Source organism: Vespa mandarinia, chromosome 14, assembly GCF_050613455.1.
Source record: "Vespa mandarinia isolate Hongniang chromosome 14, ASM5061345v1, whole genome shotgun sequence".
Lineage (NCBI taxonomy): Eukaryota > Metazoa > Arthropoda > Insecta > Hymenoptera > Vespidae > Vespa > Vespa mandarinia.
The window spans coordinates 5,391,435-5,412,211 of record NC_140823.1 but is presented as its reverse complement, the minus strand read 5'-3'; the positions used below and the strand labels follow the sequence as shown (position 1 = coordinate 5,412,211).

The 20,777-nt window shown below is 41.2% G+C and overlaps 2 protein-coding genes across 6 annotated transcripts; one reads left to right on the top strand and one right to left on the bottom strand.

Annotated features, from left to right (window-relative positions):
• Positions 1-196: 196 nt before the first annotated feature.
• Positions 197-1,957, bottom strand: LOC118440057 (PDZ and LIM domain protein 7). The gene is made up of 3 exons (XM_035862561.2): positions 1,785-1,957; positions 1,479-1,611; positions 197-1,129 (listed from the first exon to the last, which is right to left on the bottom strand). Exons 2-3 carry the CDS (start codon positions 1,575-1,577, stop codon positions 944-946), a joined length of 285 nt encoding a protein of 94 aa, XP_035718454.1. The 5' UTR covers positions 1,578-1,611; positions 1,785-1,957; the 3' UTR covers positions 197-943.
• Positions 1,920-20,590, top strand: LOC118440056 (putative G protein-coupled receptor CG31760). 5 transcript variants are annotated; one of them, XM_085661243.1, is made up of 18 exons: positions 1,920-3,512; positions 8,815-9,046; positions 9,453-9,736; positions 9,953-10,160; positions 11,515-11,749; positions 13,668-13,760; positions 14,470-14,617; positions 15,154-15,304; positions 15,386-15,518; positions 15,596-15,749; positions 15,840-15,949; positions 16,033-16,247; positions 16,360-16,498; positions 16,676-16,781; positions 16,854-16,997; positions 17,103-17,288; positions 17,428-17,727; positions 17,807-20,590. In XM_085661243.1, exons 3-17 carry the CDS (start codon positions 9,476-9,478, stop codon positions 17,704-17,706), a joined length of 2,562 nt encoding a protein of 853 aa, XP_085517369.1. In that variant the 5' UTR covers positions 1,920-3,512; positions 8,815-9,046; positions 9,453-9,475; the 3' UTR covers positions 17,707-17,727; positions 17,807-20,590. The 5 variants fall into 5 exon arrangements, with proteins under 5 accessions (XP_085517369.1, XP_085517368.1, XP_085517367.1 ...); XM_085661242.1 differs by having other exon boundaries at positions 13,626-13,760; positions 17,431-17,727; XM_085661241.1 differs by having other exon boundaries at positions 13,626-13,760.
• The last annotated feature ends 187 nt before the right edge of the window (positions 20,591-20,777 follow it).

The window sequence follows — 20,777 nt, the reverse complement described above, 5'->3', positions numbered from 1 at the left end:
CTAATATATTAAAAGAAAATTAAGTTATGTGCGATACACGTGAACAATTATCGTTTCGTTTTTCTGCCCATGTCCAAGTTTTCAATGGCGCATGTACAACAATGATGATCGACAATTATTGCATATCGATTGGAGAAACACGAATTGTAATTTGGCTCTCTCCTTACGAAGAGAGATTACGAGAGGATAAGGAACGAAGGTGAGATTTCGTTGGTAAAAAAACAGTTGAAGGATTATGAGAAAATTCGAGTCGTCGTCTAATCTTTCAATATCGCGATAATATTAATGTCGAAATTATAAACGCTGTCCTTTTGTCTCAATTATCCGATCTAAACGAAGACCTATCAGCGGGCTTCTCGAAAATGGACGATTTTCGATTTTCTTTGGAAAGAGGAAAGGTGTATCGAGGTTTGCGGATAAGGTGCACTTAACGTTTGCTTCTTGTCGTCCAAAGTGGATCAATTAATTGGATCTTAAAAAGGTTCGCTCTCGAGTGGTCGAAGAGAGAGAGAGAGAGAGAGAGAGAGAGAGAGAGAGAGAGAGGAGGGGGGGGAGATAGGAGAGAGAAGGGACGAGAGAGTGGTCGAAAAGCACGCCGTTGTCGTTGCCAGGCGATCGCTTCGAGTTAGGATCGATAGTTGACAAATTGTGTACCGCGATGTAGGTCAATCGAGCGCACGTTGGACGAAACAAGAATGTCGCAAGCTCATCCGAACGGACCTTGGTTAGCGTTGCCAGATGCCGCGCGAGCATGCCTCGATAAACAACTTCTTCTTATTCTATTCGGTGAAAACGAATTATTAAATCGCCACTATAGCGAAATATTTGAAACGGTCTTATTTCAAATATGCGTCTATTTCTTTCGTACAGTGCGTGAAAATTGACGAGAAGGATAGAAGGAAAGAAAAGGATGTAAGGGAATGATAAAAGATGAAAAGCAGTTCTACTGTTGGGGAACGTTACGGATTATACGATCTCGTGCGACAGTCAGCTCGAAATTGTTGCCAGCATTGACAAGTCTATTGTGAGCGTCGGCATGTGTCAGCTGATGCATAGGTTCTCCATTCAATTTGATCACCACGTCACCCGCTCGTAAGCCAGCTTTATCGGCCAGCCCTCCGATCGTTACCTTTCGCAACAAAAAATACAAATATCGCATTACCATCAACGAGATTTAATATCTTTAACGTATTAATCAACGATTAATCTCGTCCTTTTTCTTTTCTTCATTAGAGACGAGCGCTGCAACTGTGGCATAATTATTTCATCGTATGGGTATTAGAACGATCGTGGATCGTACAAGAAATCAATACTTTGCTATGAAATTCGTATGACTAATTATATTTTCACATGGACATTGAAATATGGAAATTTCGTACTTGACAAAATAATCATCCACATTGCATTGACGCAACGAAAGAAAGGACTTGTCTAACGTGACGCAAATAAAAATTGTACGTTCGTCTATTAAATCATACCCTGACGACTGTCAAAGGAAAACTGAAATCCACCCCTCCGGAAAGACGAAGGCCCCAAGGTTGAGCATCGTTTCTCGAAAGTTTAATGTCAACCGACATAATTGGTCGATCGATTTGTTTCTAAATCGAATATCTGAAATGGGAAGGACAATGACAAAGAATATAAACGTTATCGTTTGCCACGGGGGAAAGTGCAAATATATCTATGAGAAAAGATTTGAAATAAAAGATATATATATATATATATATATATGTAAGTATACGATCTCTATTAAGAGAAGAGATCTCTTGCGAGCTGACACTCACCAATAGATACGAAGAAGAGAAGAAATTTTACGAGATCTTTAAACACCAAGTCTCGAAGATCGTCGACTATCGACGCCGCACGTACGACACGACGATACCGCGAGATCTGACGACACTGATCTCGTCTACACGTAAATAAACGGTGGTCGCCTCGGTCGGCGCTAATGACGATTTCTTCGGTCATTATCTCTTAGCTCATACCCTAGATAATGTTATCTATATAAGCGCTGACCGATCCTTAGGTGGTCAAACGATGCCAACGTTTTCGTTTGCTCGTTTCTAAATATACCTAAATATACCTAAATATTTTTACTCATTAGAAAGGTGACCGATTATCAATCGATCAATTAGTAATCGTGATCTCTAGATCGAGAAATCGAGTTCATTACTTCAAAGAAATGTTTCCATTAAATGAATCCATTAACAAACGGTAATCTTTTCTTCTTTACAAAAATATTTTCTATTTTATTCGATGTAACAACGTCGACATCAAAGTGTCCCACAAAGAAAAGATTAAAGAAATTTTCGCAAGCTTTAATAACCTCGATAATCGACCATAAACCATCGGATAGCGGCAATTTTATCTATTAGTCTAATGGCGAGCGTGAACTCGTTTTATCGTCAAATTTGTCGAGTGTGCGAACAAAAAATGTAGAGCTAAGCATTAGAAAAAAAGAAAAAAAATCATCGGACTACTCGAATGAATGAAGCTCTAACTCAAACGATTTGACTTGGAACTAGCGTGTATCATCTTTCTCTCAAATGATGTGTAGGTACTCAAAAGGCTATTTAAAAACGATTTACCGCTGAAGAACGCACTCGACCAACCACTGGAAAAATGTATTAAAAGCCGTTTCAACGACGGGATGGAATGAGGTAAGCCGAGGGAGAGGGAGAGAGGGAGAGAAAAGAGTTAGTCGATATAATCCGACGTCTCTCTCTCTCTCTCTCTCTCTTCTCTTTTTCGAAGAGTATCCTCTCGAGAATTCCGTATACTGATAAAAAAAAGAAAAGCAGTAGATCTCGCATAGCACTCGTCGTCGTCGTCGTCGTCGTCGTCGTTGCCAAAGAAGAAGGCAAAGGAAACGAAAGAGCCGTGTGGATGAAAGAGTGGTGAGGGAAACTGAGTAAGCAGTTCCCCGTGGATTTCCACGAGTAGAGGCAAAGTTTGATCCCTCGGAGGGCGCACGCGAGGGCGTACGCGAGAGCGCACGCGAGGGCGCACGCGAGGGCGCACGCGAGGGCGCACGCCCCGATCCCAGCTACACAGCTGAGTGGGCTTTAAGCAGTCACGAACGAGTCCTCGTTCGTTGCAGCTGCACCGATCGTAGCTCGTCTCTTTGTCTCTCTTTTCTCCCTTTACCCTAATACAAGTTCTACATATCCTTGTCTGGCGTCCCTCCTTCTCTATCTTTCCATCTAACTTTCCTTTTTTCTTTCTCTTTCTCTTCCCTTCCCAACCAATCTCACTCACCTACCCTTTCCTCCGCCGTTCGTCCCGCTTTCGAGCCGCTGTATGCGAATCTTGGTGCAAATCCTTGCAATTTCTCGCGTCGCGCGTCTCAACGTCGAAAAGGAATGATCCTCGGCAACGCTGTCCTTAATTCGTCTCTTTTGATCTCGATATGGAACGTCTTATGTTAACGCATACCTGTTGGGCTCCATGATCGGTGATACAAAGTTTGAGGAATGAGCTTAGATCTGAAAAATGGCATGCGTCCAACGTATGTAAGTGTTGTTATTATTGGTCCGCTCGGTGTCACCACCTTTCCATCGATCTACCTCTTTTTCACAACTTTATATCGAATCGCATTTTTGCATCTTGACAAGTCCTCCTCGAGCTTCTATCGATCTACGCGCCCTCATTTGCGCTTAACTTTTTGAAACTCTTTAATCTTTGAAGCGTTAAGCTTTTAACGACGAGCAGGTGTCGAGGTGTTTGAAAGTGCTTCGAAGAATATGCGCAACAGTTTATATCGACGGTGTATTATACAATATTTTCGACCATTTTTTTCATTTATCACGTAACCGTTTCTTGATACACTATCGTCAGAAAAAGCATTTATCGTCGTTTCATTTTAATCGACCGATATCTTTACGAAGATATGTGTGTGTGTGTGTGTGTGTGTGTGTATACTTGTAATCCTCTCTTCTTCTTCGATCGTATGTATATCTTTAAGGCTTATCCATTAAAACGTCAACTTTGAAAGGAGAAAATATTTTAACGAATCAAAAATACTTCTCTTTCGCTAGTCTATTTTTTCATCAATGTACGATAAAAAGAATTTTCCTTTGTTTACTCGCTTACAACCATAATTGTATTACGGCGAGCTTAAATAAATTTCTTAGCGATCTCTTAGAAGATCATTTTACGTCACCGATTTGCATAATCAATGATAAAACTTGTAAGTAAATCTGCGGTCAACCGTTACCGTCAGGATGTATTTTAAAAGTTAATTGGAACCAGAATGGGAACTCGAACGAGAACTGAAACGAGAATTGGAACCTAATAATCCGCGCCCGGATGCTTCCTTTCCGATATTGTATTTGTTGATTTTCACCAAATCAAAAGGAAAGGAAAAAACTTTGCGACCGCGCGTGAAATAGGTCGAACGTTTAGTATGAGTTACGATAGGAGGGAAAGGAAATATTTCGTACTTTCGATGGGCAATATACGCTAAGCGGTGAATTGGTGACAAGCGAGCTACGAAATTGCCGTTCATGCTAATGAAAACTATAAATTTCCAGTCGTTCCTATTACGTCCTATGTTTCTATCATGTCCAAAGATGCAAAGCGTTTTCATCCCGTAAACATCGTGTTCCCTCGTTATCCTACTTTATTAACGTAATAATATATCATCGATATACTTATTTTTGAATACCCTAAACAGTTATCAGACATGATAGAAATTGAATGAAGAGAAATGCACTTGACTTGGAGGTTAAAAGAGAAGGAAGGCTTAACAGATAGATATTCACAGCCACGCTCTAACTGGCCTATCGATTTTTCCTAAAATCCGTTGTTGACCTTAATAGCTGCCTCTCGTTGGGACCCTCGAATATTTAGAATCTCTCTCTCTCTCTCTCTCTCTCTCTCTCTCTCCCTCTCAACGCATCATCAACCATGCAAATATTCCAAAGGCGAATTATCTCAAAAAATATATCTCAAAGATACGTTCGATCATATTCTATAGAGAGTTTCAATTATTGTATCGTGCGCGCATACACCGCTATTTGATCCGTATATCTATTAATTGAGACGATATCGAAGCTAATGTCGGACGAATAGCATTTAAAAGCGTGATATTATTATAGCTCACGACAAAACGTAGGTACATTACTCCGTCTCTATAAGAATTTAATCGTCGTTCCGAAAAGACTCGAAATTGAGCTCTAATTACGAGCGATTATATTTGGAGCGTCATTTTTTCGAGTGGCCAAAGCAAGCTTGCGTGTTCGAACGTCATTGGGAAACTAATCGTAAAATAATCAAGAAAGGTCGAGAGAGATAGAAACAGAGAGAGGGAGAGAGAGACTTCTACGGGGTTACGCTAGGTACTCAATTTGTAGCGCCTACGGTGAGCTAATTCAAGAAAAGAAAGAGAGGCTTGTGTGCAGTCACCCTCGATTACAAACATTTACTACGAGTCGAACAAACCTCGCAATGGGCGTTACCAAAGACGACTCAACATGAAACTATAGAGACGACGGAAAACGCTGCTGGTGGTTCGCCTACATGGAGGGTTGAAATTGTATCGACTGATAATTATCGAGTGTCTATATATACACGTTATACGATGTGGCATGCACGAGAGAGAGAGAGAGAGAGAGAGAGAGAGAGCCATGATGCGGATCGCATACAAGAAAGAGAAAACAGTTCCAGGGAGTAAAAATAACGAAGGGAATACGACAGCTTGCGTTTATGTGTGCGTATAATGAAAATAGCCATTATCGACAATTATTCGCGTATAGAGATGGCGTGGCACGAGCGTTGCAAACTAAAAAGCTCCACTTTTTTTCTGCTGTTTCTTTAATTTTTTTTATTTCGATAAAATAAAATAGACAGCAGAGGAAAGTCGGATCTTTTTATTTACATCCGTCGTGTCACGCTGTTTCAATATAAAAAAAAAAATTCAACTTTTTCTCCTGCTGTCTTTTATTTTCTTTTTTTTTCTTTTTTCCTTTATTTCAATGAATAAGTTTTTCCTTCGTTTCCATTCGCAAAATGTTATAGAACAAAAATGAGAATTTATGAAAAAGATAGACTGACAAGATAGAGAAAATATAGAGATGATAGATAGAGGAAATTGGATGAAAGTGAAAGAGAAATAGAAATGTAGATGTTGAAAACGATGCATACGAGACGTTGTCCACCCTCCTTTCGCACTGGAATGTTTCTGACAGCGGTATTAAAAATGTTACCAACGTAAAAGAGGGAATAAAAGAGAAAGGGAGATGCTCGTTTCACGTTTGTAAATGTGAACGACAAACAATACTCGTTCGTTCCGTATTCACGATAAATCTTTGAGACAATGTTGACCTCGTTCCAATGATCGATGAAAGCAGTCCTGTAAAGCAAACTTGGTAAATCCTTGACACTGAAATTTATATGAATTTTTCAAATTTCAATTTTATGTGTTATATTGGACGATGATTCGCAACAATTTGAAAGAAAGTGAACAATGAATTGTGAGAGCTTTCAAATATATTTATTGTTCACATAAGGCTTCCCTCTCTCTCTCTCTCTCTCTCTCTCTCTCTCTCTCTCTCTCTCTCTCTCTCTCTCTCTCTCTCTCTCTCTCTCTCTCTCTCTCTCTCTCTCTCTCTCTCTCTCTCTCTCTCTCTCTCTTTCTCTCTCTCTGCGCGAGGGATACGTAATCGCGTAATCTTCGATAACGTTTATCTCATTAGTTAAAACTTTATCGGGCCACGTTGGAAACAAAAGTTTTTTTCATTTTATATAAAGAAAATCCTCCATCGATGAAAATATCTTTATTGAGAACATTCATTATACACGACGCGATTAGTAACCGTTTCCTTCGCAATATACTTAGAACGGTTTATTTCTGACAAAATATCGTAATAAAATTCTATCGTGGCGAAGAATGAAGAAGAACAAAGCGAAGAAGGTATAAAAAATTGTAGAGAAAATTCTAAAAAGAATTCTACTCGGATAAAATAAATAGATTACGTACATACGTATGATACGAAAATAAATGAAAGAGGTATACGATTAAATAGACAGATGTAACAGGATAAGAGAGAAAGAGGGTGGAGACGTGGACCCAGAGGGTGGCTGTGTGGGCGGTAGCACCACTGGTTGTGGCGGTAGCTCCATCGATCGTTCCAACTCGGCAGCTATAGTCCGCCACTTCGCGTACGAACGATGACGCGCCGACCTCGGCATGGCCTGAAAAATTTCATAAATCATACTAACGAATCGTCAGAAGAGACGAGGCAGCTGAAACGAGCACGTTTCACGAAACATTTTCCTTCTTCTAATATTCATTTTGATTCATTGTTCAATTGGTATAAAATATATCGATTTGTTGATATCCCTTGCTTCTCGAAAAGTATCGAAATGAATATCGCCTAGCTAACGTTCATTCTTGAAAATCTTTTTCAAGCGTCCTTCATCTTGGCAGCTTTATTGGTCCATCCACGAAGGTGTCTGCGCCATAATCATCGGGGAAATTAGTTTGAGCCGTTTTAGAAAAGGGATGATACGGCACGCGGAAGAAGAAGAGCGAATGAAAAGAGGAAACGAAATGAGAGAAAAGGAGAGAGAGAGAGAGAGAGAGAGAGACAGAGAAATTCTATATTCGGATCAAATTGAAAGTCGCCCTGGGCATGAAGCAATATAGTATCGTTTGTAATTCGATAGCCTACGTTATTGCCTCCATAGGCAAGCTTTTAAAAGGGACGAATGTACGAATGTTCGAAGAGTAATGATCCGTGTTAATTATCGAAGCGATTACTCTTTCAGTAATACTCATTTTAGAAGATAAAAATTTGCGAAAATCGCTACCTTCGATCGTACTACAATGGCAATAAATATTACCTTTTTATTGATATTAATATAGCCGTTAAAGGTGATATTTCAGATGAAAAATTCATATTATCCGACATTTTCTATTATTATGACAAAGCCAAAGGATAACGTCGTAATTACGGCGGGAGAGTCGTGGTCAACCCAATTTCCCTTACGTACGTTCGTATAATTCGATACATACGTACGTATAGGAAAGTACGTATATTTATTAGTATTCGCTCGACCATGAACGTTCACCACGAAGGCCAGTCTTTGACAAATATTTGTCAACTTACTTATATACAAGCTTAAGATGCCTCTTGGCTCGTTCTAATCGAGTAAAAAAGCGCGTTGTATACGGTGGAGCTTTAAGAAGAAAATAAAATTTGGAGGGAAACGAAGGAAAAGAAAAAGTTTTAGCAAGGGCGGATACGAGTAATAAAATAAATTGCAAATCTACATAAAGTTGAATAAATCTAAATAAAAATGGGATTTCATACCGTTGTATAATGAGAGACAGTCCGTCGATCGATCGAGTCGACGATGGATGAGAGAGTGAGAGAGAGAGAGAGAGAGAACATTTCGATTCTCTCGCGCCTTTCCAATCGGCCTTCTATAAAGTCGATGTAAAGATGGACGCGTACGATCCGTTCGCTAACCGTACTTGCTATATTCATTCGATGTCCTTTGATCGACGACTCGTGAGATTCAGCGAACCTTTAATAAGTACGATACAGCGCGTGGCATACTCTATCATCTCGATTTGATCCATACTATCCGTAATATATATCGAATAATATATGCGATATCATATAGAGAAAGTGTATTAAATATTTCGTCGTTCGCGTCTCGAATAAAAATCCGTCGCAATGAATGATGCTATCGTCTTCGTAGATAAAATTCACGTATTATATTTATTTATTTAACGATCCACGAGATACGTATTATTTCGAGAATATATCTAGACGAAGATAGAAATAATTTTTCTCTGTCAAACAGATCGTTCTTCCATCCTCGTTGAGGATCGCCTAACGATTGCCGAAAATAAGTAAGAAAATTGAAGGTTTCCGTGTCTTTTTCGAATCTCGAAAGAAGAGAGAAAAGAACTCTTAACTACGACGTTGGCAGTGGTGGAAAAATGTCGAGGATATTACTAGCAGGATTCTACCTGCAACCCACGGAGCCGGGCCTGAAGTTCGGTACCACTTGAACGTCGTACCCATCGGAGAAGGTAAAACACGTGCGCAGATATGTAGAAATACGATTTTTGCGATTTAAAATGTCTCTAAATTGTCGGACAAAGTAAATATAAATAAAAATATCGGAATATTTCTGGGGCTCTTTGAAAATGTTTTGTCACGAAAAGAGAGAAAAGAGAAAAAAAGAAAGAAGAAAAGAAACGGTCAAATCGCATCGAAAATGCTTCTTTTTCCTTTTTTTACCCCGAAAAATGGTTCCCAATTGAAGGAAAGAAGAAAAAACCTCTCCTTATCTTTGGAAAGAGGAGGAAACATTTTCAAAGATAAGCTCCGTCCGATGAGAGGACGGAGGTTCTCATTCTCTATTCGGGACGATCGATGAAAGCGAGTTTGATTGAAAAGATTGACTCTCGTCTTTTATTATCGCTTTGATCGAAGAGAGCAAATGAGCAGGACGCGGGATGGGCAAGTCCTGGCTCTTGGCTCTATTTTCTGCGAGGATGACGACAATGACGACGATGACGACGATGACGATGATGGCATACGTTACGATGGCGGGAGCTGGTACGACCTCGGCGCCGTCGTTCTTTACGACCGCTACAACGACCACCACCACCACCGCTACCACCACCACTACTACCACCACCACCACTAGCACCACCACTACCAGCACCACCACCAGCACCACCACCAGCATGGACAGTAAATTCGACGGCAAAAAAGTAAATCTATTCTAATGGATTATCGTACAAGTGGTCGAATGGTCAACTTAATTAATTGATTCAATTATTTACTCGATATGTCGTTTACTTATGGCCGACTATATCCATTTCCTGAGTTATACTTACGTCTAACGTACATAACATCGGGTAACGTTATCGTCGGCTATCATAATACGATCAGCGATCATACGTTCGACGAACATTCGATTTTCTAAGCTAACGGATATAGAGGAAGCTCTGGACGTGATCGAGGCAGCATCCAGCGGATCGTTGGGGGACGAGTGCGCGAGTACGGCAGGCTTCAAGTCGTTGCCAGCTGGCGCGTCTCTCGATCCACGTCGTTACGACACGGCACGTCAGAAAACGGATATGACGGCCATGATGCTTCAAAACCTCGGCCCTTCCGGTGTTGCACGACACAACGGTGAGCGATTGTATTTATGTCTACTCATTTATATGTAAGCGTTCTCTCGCCACTTCGTTCCACAAACTTTTATCCGTGAAACATAAATAGCGCGTCCTTCCTCTTTTCCTATTTTTCCTTTCATCGAGAACGTGTCATCGAAGCCGTCAATCGTAATTCGATTTTTTTCCTTTTTTTTTTTTTCCTTTCTTTTCTGACACTCTTCTGACATTCTCTCGAATCAAAGTTCCGTGAAAATCTATGAGCCAGCTAAATCAATGGTAAAAGAAAAAGAAGGCGATAGGAGGGCGTGGCAAGGTTAGACGGAAGAACGAAAAGGTTCAAGTAGAATTGGGCACTCTCTCTCTCTCTCTCTCTCTCTCTCTCTCTCTCACACACACACACGTTGCTTCCATTTCGCGACACCTGCGCGTCACCTGTTGCTCGTGTCGTATGTCTTCGACATATTTCTTCTCTTAATTTTCTTACTTTTCCTTACTTTTTTATTTCTTTTTGTTCTTTTTCTGTCTTCCTTTTTTTTCCTCCCTTTTAAATAACGCATAAAACCAAAACCAATGCTTCCACGAGAGCCTCATTAGAGCTACGTTTCCGCCATGGCTCTAGACTCTAGACGCGAATTCTAACGGGAAAAATCTCCCGTTGTGGAGAGAAAAGGAAAGGATAATTCGAAAGTGGATCGAAATATTTGACTCTTCGACCCTCTCTCTCTCTCTCTCTCTCTCTCTCTCTCTCTCTCTCTCTCTCTCTCTCTCTCTGGAGTGATCCAATCGGGTCTTGCTCGCAGAAAAGGAAAAGAAAGTAAGATAGTAATATGTAGTTGGTTGTGTAGTATTCACGAATACGCAGGCTCCATTGGATACGTCATTCCACGGAACGTGTTATCGCGTGTTTCTAAGAATACGTTCTCGTAGAGGCATTGTGTTTGAAGCGGTCGGGGTATCTCTCGGTTGCGCATTATTTATACCCCATCTACAACTGATAATATTATTCCGGAGGATGGACAATATAAAATAGGCACGTGCCGTTAGTCGGGTAGCCTCTCGTTTGAACAGAATTTCAATGGTTTTGCGAAGGAAGAAGGGTAACGAGAGTGTGGAGGAGAGACCGGATGCTCGGCCGGCCGTCTATCGATCTCCCGACTCACAAAGCCCCACCTTACCACCTGCGTTGCGCATACCGTACTCCGAAAATACCATACTCCTGGCTCATAGCTCTTCTTTTTCCTCCTTAAGCACTTATTCCTCTTCGATAATCGACGTACGCGAATATTAACGTCTAAGAACGTTGTCGTCGATTGTCATTGGGATTTATTATTACGAAAAGATTCAGGAAAAACGAACGATTACGTCCGTAGGTTTTTTGGGCGTCTTGGCGAAATCGTTGCTCCTTTCGGTGAACGACGCCGTGGAAGCAAGAGTGATCGCATTGAACGCATCTACCGGGACGGTGATAAACGCCGTGTGGCTCAAGAGAAGTCCCGGAAGCGTGGGTGAACCGATCGAGGTCGAAGGCCATGCTCTACAGGCAGGATCCAGGCCGGATCCGAGTCTACCCTGGTTCGAAAATGCTGGTGCTAGCTCGGGATTAAGGTTCGACGGTCTCTTCCTTCCTTCGGACGATTTTTCCCTGTCGTTTTGTCTCCATCGTTCTCCGTCATCCACGTCATTATTATTAACACCTATCTCAATCTATCCTCCATTATATCTCTATTCTAGTCATCTCTAGTCATCTTATCTTTCTAATTAAATCTTAATATAGAAGAAACGAGAGCATCGAAAATATATTCGTTATAATTACATCAGATATTCCTTAAATGGAATTATTATTAAAGAATGCAAATGTTTCCACAATATTACGCACATCCAATTTGATACGCGATACGAGGATGAACCATGAGAGAATAAGCTCTTCGTTTCTTTTCCGACATAGGTAAAAATGAAATCGATGCAGGCGAGAGAAAGCTAATTGTGGTATAAGATTTAGTGTTAGATCTCTTCCAATTGTCCCTCATTTCTTTCTGAGAGCAAGCTTTTCTCGAACGAATTCGAGATGCTAACTATGGCATCATTTTTGCAAATAGATATGCGTGTAAAGTTTCGCACGAGATTTATTGGAAAATAAAAAGATTCGCCGGTAAAGAAGAAAAGTATTGTTATATTAACAGATACATGCGAGTGTATCGATAGTATTTCATTTCGGCGTTAAAGCCGAGCCAAAAGTTTGTCGATCGTTTGAATTTCAGCTTAGATCATTGTATGTCACGGCGAATTTATTTAGAGCGGTCGCAAAAGTTAATAAAATTTGACGATGAGCGTGAGTTATATAAAAGAAAAAAAGAAAAAAAAAAAAAAGAGGGCAACAAAGACATTACTTTTCTTAAATAATGTCTTTCTTTCAGCACCGTCTTCGTTGATTCGACGTAAAAAGAAAAATTCCATGACGTTTGTCCGTGCAAGTATTTTATTATTCGTTTCCCGAGCTCTCGTAGAGCTCGAAGGATCGAAGACTCGAGAAAAGCCTGTCTCTTTTAATCGTTCGAACGATTAATCTGCACGTACGCACGCACGCACGCACGCACACGCACTGCCGAATCGATTCAGCACCAGACACATTCTCTTAGATTAAAATCTTGCATCCTCCCTCCCCCCCTCCCCCGCCTCGCTCCTCTGCCCCGTTTCCCTGAACGGTGGAACGTACCAAAAAAGAAAAGAAAAGAAAAGAAAAGAAAAGAAAAGAAAAGAAAAGAGATAAAAGCTCGCGTAGACGATTGTTGATCGAATTCGGCCCTTTACCACGATTATAAGATATCTATTTTCCTTCTTGCAAAGAGTACGTTCTACCGAAGAAGAACGGGTATCGTTAACGGGATTCGTAGGCGCTCCACGATCATTCATCTCGTCCTTCATCATCCCGTACGAGCGTCAGGTCATAGAAACTCGATACACGAAGTAACGTTATTTCGCTCGTAATATGTTTGGTAAGCAACGTTCCGACGACGATTCGACACAACACGTCTTCCATACTCGTATAGTCCTCGATTCGTAAGAAAAATAATCGATACGAATTATTAACGTGAAATGTTAAAGAAATGATCGAAAGTAATTGATTCGATTGACCGCAAAAAGTCGAAGCGGCCTTTCAGGAATAAAGCGAGGTTGTAAAAAGCGAGCAACAACTGTGTAAACAATTTTATAAGGGTTCATATCGCAGAGGCCAAGAGCGATGTCGTGTCGGACGAGATCGTTTGGAGGAACGTTTGCGCTCGGATGACCGTGAAGTGCCAAAAGAGGCAAAAGGCACGCCGAAGGTAAATGCAAAGAGGGATTGGCGTGCGCGGTGGTTGGGTTGAGGGGCTTATGAAAGAGATCGGCGATCACGGATCGGGGTCGCGTTGCACGAAGCACGCGCGTTTAAAAGTGGTCGAAGTTTCTATGACGGTTGTGTGGCGTTTGCGTGTGATCTCAGGTCACCGAAGTTCATGCAGTCACCGCCGATTGAATCCTACAGGGGTTGGTGGACCATCCCGTATTTCTCCTGCAAGACTCGCCAATGGCTCATCTCGTACAGCGTCAACGTGCGCCCCCCGGATTCTCGACACGGGTTCGTACTTCCCTATTTCTTCCTACCTCCGATCTCCCCTTCTATATACTTCAGATATATACCGGTGTTTCCTATATTCTTACATATTGCTTAAATTTCAACCCATCCCTATACTTCCTTCCTACTTATCGTCCGCAGTTTCGTAACTCTCCTCTAGTTTCTTAAACTTTGATCTCTTTGATACGTAGAAAAAGAAAAACTGAAAACTCTGAAACTCTTGATACGTCGGGGAGTCTCGGTGGAAATCTAAAGTTGGAGACAAAAAGGAGGATTCGATCGAAAAATGAAGATGGTAAACGTTTTCAAAGAATGTTATTGAGATGGCTGATCGACGATCAAAGAGGAACGAATGAATTAATCGTATCTAATCGACAATCGTAAATATCTAATCGACAAATCATTTCGGATCGGCGCTTAAGAAGCAGACTGAGCGATTCGCGTGTTGCCTCGCGAAATTGACTTTCCACCGATTCGTCCCTCGGGACGAAGTTTACAATAGTTGCTTCTTCCGTTTTTAATCGTTAGTAATAATGCAGCTTCGTACGTATCCATTGTATATGGAAAGTATGACGATAGGGCAATCCACATATATTCCCGTATAAGCAAAGAACCATTATCTAGATCCTACGCCTTTAGATACGGCTTTACGATTATTCAAAGTTTCGATGCCAATTAGAAATAAATCTTGCCGTTGTTTATTTCTCCCAAGTGTGCGAGAATTTTTGAGCATGGATATTGATATCAGCGGCTTGGAGGTGAATCAATGCAATGCATCCCTCTATGGCGATAGCGCATCGTCGAGTAATCAAATAGCATCCTTTAGAGGCACCCACAAGTGTCAGGACGATACGACGCAGGTAATAAAAGTTTTTTCACAGACAAACAAACACTATCGAAACGTCGCGCTCTCTCTCTCTCTCTCTCTCTCTCTCTCTCTCTCTCTCTCTCTCTCTCTCTTTCTCTCACACTGGTCGCTTTTCGCTGAGGGCCTAGAACATGCATGTTTGGTAATGAACAACCGTCTTATATAGACGAGGGACGCAAAGAGGTCGGCTCTTTTAAAATTCTTCTAACATTATTCCAAACAGCGTGCCAACCAGCGTGCTCTCGGCCCGATCACGATGAAAGCTCGCCTCAGTACGATGAAGATAGTGCGATATTTTTACGCGTCATAAAAGTACAATAGTATCGGATAATTGTAATTAGATGAGGATGCTTTAGAAACGAACTCTTTTTTTAAACGCTTCTTTCTCCTTCGCGTCATATCGACAATTTTGTGACAACGGAATAGACAAAATTTACGTCGGACTAATTTATCTTGATAAATAGTATAGGTTGTATCATGAGATACAGCCTACTCTAAGAATTGGAGAAAATTGAAATTTATTTACAGTGCGAGTATCATAGTCCCAACGGCAAGGTCAACGAACACGGAGTTGGAGCTGGATGGGCAAAGGGCGCTTACGTTTGCAAATGTCGACAGGGTTTCTATCTTGGTACGAATCTTCAACGCGGGGCCGGTTTCGATGGTATTCTCGTTGAAGGTTGGACGATTGAATAAAGTACTGTGTCTTAACAGTTAGAAATTGGTATATATGAAGAAACGTTATGTACCTTTCTTTTAGCCGCATGGAAAGAGATGCAAGAGAATATTAGCGATTATTACGTGAAAACATTTCGATGTTTACGCTGCGCCCCCGGATGTGCCAGGTGTAAAGGACCGGAGCCATGCTTGGCTCCTTACAATTGGCCCTTTAGGTATTTCGAACGAATGAAATGTGCAACGAGAAGGAATTCTCGACTCTTTAAATCGTCTTGTAATTGTCATTTTCAAGGATCACGCTGCTGGGATTCTCCATATTTTGCGTCTTCGGTACCGTCGTCCTCGTGGCCTATGTTTATCAACACCGTAAGCTCAAAGTATTCAAAGTTGCCTCGCCTATATTCCTGTCCATCACGCTACTTGGTTGCGCCATAATGTATCTCGAGGTACATACGATCGGCTAGCATTCCGATGGACAATCGCCACCTTCAAGTCCTTCATTCTTCCTCACTTTTGTTTCGTTTTTGTTGATAAAGATGGCGGCTATATTCCCGGTACTCGACATGTACTCGTGCATAGCCACGAAATGGACCAGGCATCTCGGCTTTTGCATATCTTACACCGCCCTGCTGATGAAGACTTGGAGGTAATAATAATTGGATACGAGACGACGAGTAAAACCTTACGAACGAATTCTCTTTCTTTCTTTCTATTTCTATTTCGATTCAGAGTATCACTGACCTATCGCGTTAAGAGCGCACACAAGGTCAAACTGACGGACAAGCAATTGTTACAATGGATGGTACCGATATTATTGGTCATGTTGATATACCTTGGTACATGGACGCTCAGTGCGCCACCGTACGCAGAAGTGATAGCCGATAAAATCGGTCTGAAATTTTATCAATGCTCTTACAATTGGTGGGATCATAGCCTGGCCATTGGTAATTAATCGATAAACTTATTAATCGATAAACTTAACGTTATGATACGATTTACGATTAAACGATTGCTTTAACGAGGAACTCTATTCGACCGTTCCGTTTCTTTTTCAAGGAGAGATCCTATTTCTCGCCTGGGGCATAAAAGTCTGTTACAACGTACGAAACGCCGAGAGTCTCTTCAACGAGGCACGACTGATAAGCACCGCCATTTATAACATAGCCGTCGTTAACATCCTCATGATCTCCATACAGTATGTAAACTCTTCTCTAAGAAACAACTCAGAGCAAAAGAGGAAAAGAAAGAAAAAGAAAAGAAAAGGAAAAGAAAAAAAAGAGAAAAAAAAAAGAAAAAAAAAAAGAGAAAAAACTAAAAGTAAAAATGAAATAATGAAAACGACAAATCCCGTTTTACACTTTCTCCTCCGTAGCCTCTTCCTCTTGCCGCACGCTGGACCGGACGTGAAATATTTTCTGGGCTTCGTTCGTACTCAATTTTCGACTTCCGTCACCATTTATCTCGTATTCGGACCCAAGGTATGCCGGCCTCTAATCGCGGGTATTAACGATTTAACGATTTAACGATTTAACGAAGCAACGATTTTTCAGGTAATACGGGTTCTTCGAGGTCAGGGCGATCAATGGGATAGCCGGGCGCGAGCTCGAGGCGTCACGGCGAGTTTCTCGCTAAACGGAATCGGCTTGGTGCCCGAAGAAACGACCGATCTCTATCAGGAGAACGAGGAACTGAAGGTCCTGATTTGAGCTCGATATCTCGAAGGATATTACGCGTAAGACGCGTTAGATCGAGGAAACGTTCCTTCTATCTTTTTTTTTTTTCTTTTGTCTTCTTTTCAGGAAGAAATACAAAAGTTGGCGGCTCAGATCGAGTTTATGAAAATCGTTCACATGGAGGTGCACAACAGGCATATCAAGCCTAAAGTAGGCGGATATTTCAGCGCCCATGGCCACCATACTCACGGTCATCCTTCGGCGGTCCAAAGTCCGATAGGCAAGAGCTCGACGGCCAGTTTTATTTTAAAAGTATGTACCTAAGTCGTCCTCTTTTTCTTTCCTCTCTTTCTCTTTCTACACCTTCGAGGTGGTAAAAATGATCCTTCCCAACCCCAAAAGGAGAGAAGATATATTTCGGGGAGAAATAAATTGATATTAAATAATCGAGCAGAGCGCGGTGGAACGAGGAGCGTCAGCGGCCGCGGCCGCGGCTGTCGAAGATTCGACCTTTCCTTCGGGGAGCTTGCATCGAGCTAGAAGAATGGAGATGCATCAAGCTAGAAGAATGGAGATGCTTCGAGAGAGAAAGGCCGAAAAAGACGGGGAGAAGGAGAAAGGGAAGGAGAAAGAAAAGAGAGAGAGGGCAAGGGAAAAGGAAAAGGATACGTCTCAGCAGCAAGAAGCGGAACAGAGGGAGCTACCTCATTCGAGCTGCGAAAAAGTCTGACTAGTGGTCAACAGCGAAGAGGTGAACAAATTTGAGAATAATTATCACGCGATTTCTCGTATCAAAAGGACTGACTTTTTTTTTTCTTTTAACGACACAGATATGGTTGTGACGAAGACAATACATCGATTCGGCTGAAAAGTCAAAGAAGAGACGAATACGTTCTCGTGCGTCCTCGCACGAGGAAGAAAGGGAAAGCACTCGAAAGTGCTTGTCTCTTGGTGATGTCGACCAGGACGAGAGGTTCCCTTCGAACGGACGATTCACACCTGGTCGTCTCGTCTCGTACGTCTCGTTCCTTTGAAACCTTGGCTAATCGGCTCTTGAAATCGGATTTCAGAGAGAGAGAGAGAGAGAGAGAGAGAGAGAGAGAGAGAGAGAGGGGGGGGGGGGGGAGAGGAAGAGTGATCTGCAAACGATCGTATCGATGAAGATGCGACGTCGACGAACTTTCCTTTTTTTTTTCGGAAAGACGCGAACGAACGAGCGAGGCAAATTTTTCTATTCGATTAAATCGTTGAAAGTTCATATCTAGATATGACCATATCACGCGTGCGATCTTTTCTCATTTAACAGAGCAGCCTTTTAATCATTCACCTTCTACGTTCGAAGGTAATACTCGCGAGTATGATCGAATGAAGAGAAAGGATAAGAAGAGAAAGGGAAGGAGAGCGAAAGGTCACATTCGATTCGACCATCGAATCAATCGATACATTGACAATATGTCTAGTAAAAGCGACGAAAGGGTCGTTCGCCGCTTTCTTTTTATACTTTCACTTAAAGTCGAGTAACCCCGACGTAATTAGGTATAACGTATATTCCCCGATTCGAATACTTCTTCGTTTGAGGAACGTCCGATTCGCGATAAAAGCAAATTTCTGTGACGAAATTATCGAATAATCGATTGTGCAACGTCGAAGAGAGCATGCATCGTTATTATGTCATCTCACAAGTACAAATCATTTTACGACAATAAGTGCTTGCGTGCTCGATTTCGAGGGGAAAGTCTGGCAAGTTTCTTCTTGCGTTTATCACCGATTGCAAAATCATGCGTTTATCGTTTCTATGAAAGAAAGAAAAAGCGGAGAGAAAAAGGAACAAGTAAGACATCTCGTCTTCTCGTAAGCCGACAATTTAACCGTTGTCACTTAACCGTTGCATTATATACCGTTGCAAATATTTGAGAAAAATAAGAAATAGAAAGCAAAATGTATCGCTGTTTCTATCTGACGTAACATATGTTAATCGTATTTATATCGTCGTCGTTGATTATGCGATTTAATCGACACGTAACAAGAGACTCGCAATTGTATTTTTACGTAGGTAAAAGCGCACGATAAGACCTACGTACTTACCCACTACGTAGATGCGTAATTACGCGCGTACAGACGAGGACGATCGATACGACGATCTCACGATCGATTAATCGTACGAATCTATGAATGAAGTAGCAAAGCGAACGAACGTCGCTTTGGTTTCCACTAATTGTTAAGATTGAAGCGATCGATTAAAATTAACGTTACAAGAGGGAGAATGAGAAAATGTTCGCGTATCGAGATCAAATATAAATAAAGGACGAACACCGAGAAGCGTAAAGCGTCAAGTCAATATGAAAATTTATCTCTGATAAGAAAGCGTCTGGTCGATACAGTAGCCTTGGACGATAAAGTCACGAGATAAAGTCGCTGTAGGCACGAGTAAATTATATGTATGAGGATTACGTAGGATCGCCGCGATTTTCTTTTCTCCGAATATAGTTTCTAATTGAAGCAAGCGACTTTATATAAGTAAATAAGTAAATTAACAATTAAGAGAAAGTAACGTGCCGTAGTATACACGCAACGCGTATGTCGCTAAAAATAATAAGAAAAGAGATATTGTGTACGTGCTGCTTATTAAACGCGATTATAGCTTAGTCGTAGGACGAAGATGAAAAACGATAGAAGTGCGTTCAAATACACGCGTTCGACTCCGGACAGAGAGATATATGTTCCTCGATTGACAACGGCAATTCAGACGAAAATGTGTACCGCTTGCGCTCGATTAAGCGATATTACAATTTTCATTATATCGTTGCCATTTTTATTCCCACGTTAATCGTTAGTTTGAATCTCGACGTTAACGATCTCCTTAAATACGATCATTTTGTTTCGTCGACGCGTATCCAATCGATACTCATCGAGCGCTATGTGTTTTCTTATATTTTGTAAAGAAAAAAGAAAAACAAAGAAAAAAAAGAAAAAAAGAAAAAGAACAAAAAGAAAGAGCACGAAGGAGGGAGAGAGCAGATATTTTCAAGAGCAACATAACAAGCAGACTTTGTTCGATCCGGTGACAAAGTGGACGTTAAAATAAATGTGATATGTAAACTTGTCGTCCACTTTAATTCATTCTTCGAGATCTTATTACGGCAGAACGGCGATTAACAAGATCCTTCTTTTAAATATTTTCCATCGAATATCCCGATGTCATATGTAAAATAGAAAAAAGGAAAATTAACGTCGTTCTTTCGTATACGTGTGTGTGTGTAGTACTTGGGTATGCGCGCGCGCACAGGCATGCTCGACAAATGATTTTCACAATAATGGTCCTTTGTTCTCGCGACGCGTAAAAAACGCCCAAGGAGAGGACGAAGAAAGGAAGAAGGAAAGATCGCTTTCGATGTCGCCTATCGTGAATACCTCCGCGTTTCGACGAAAGCGTCGATTAGTGTTCGTGGTCAACCGACCCGCCCCGTCCCCTTCCCTTTTAAATATAAAACAAAAGAGAAAAACGTACGTGATGCAATTGAAAACATTTATACATCGAGAAATTTGATGAAACTCCGTAAGGCTCGTCGTAAGCGCGTGCGTTTCAAGAAAACAAAAAAAAGAAAAAAGAAAAACAAATGCAAACGCAGAAAAGATTCTCGTTCATCAATGGAGAGTTACGTAGGCCATTTGTAAACGTGAAAAACGCCGACAAAACGATTTAATATGCGTACCATGATGCTACGGTATATAATTGTCCAATCGTTTAAATCGAGCGAGAACGTGAGAGAAGCTAAAAGCTACAATTTCATAGAATAATTG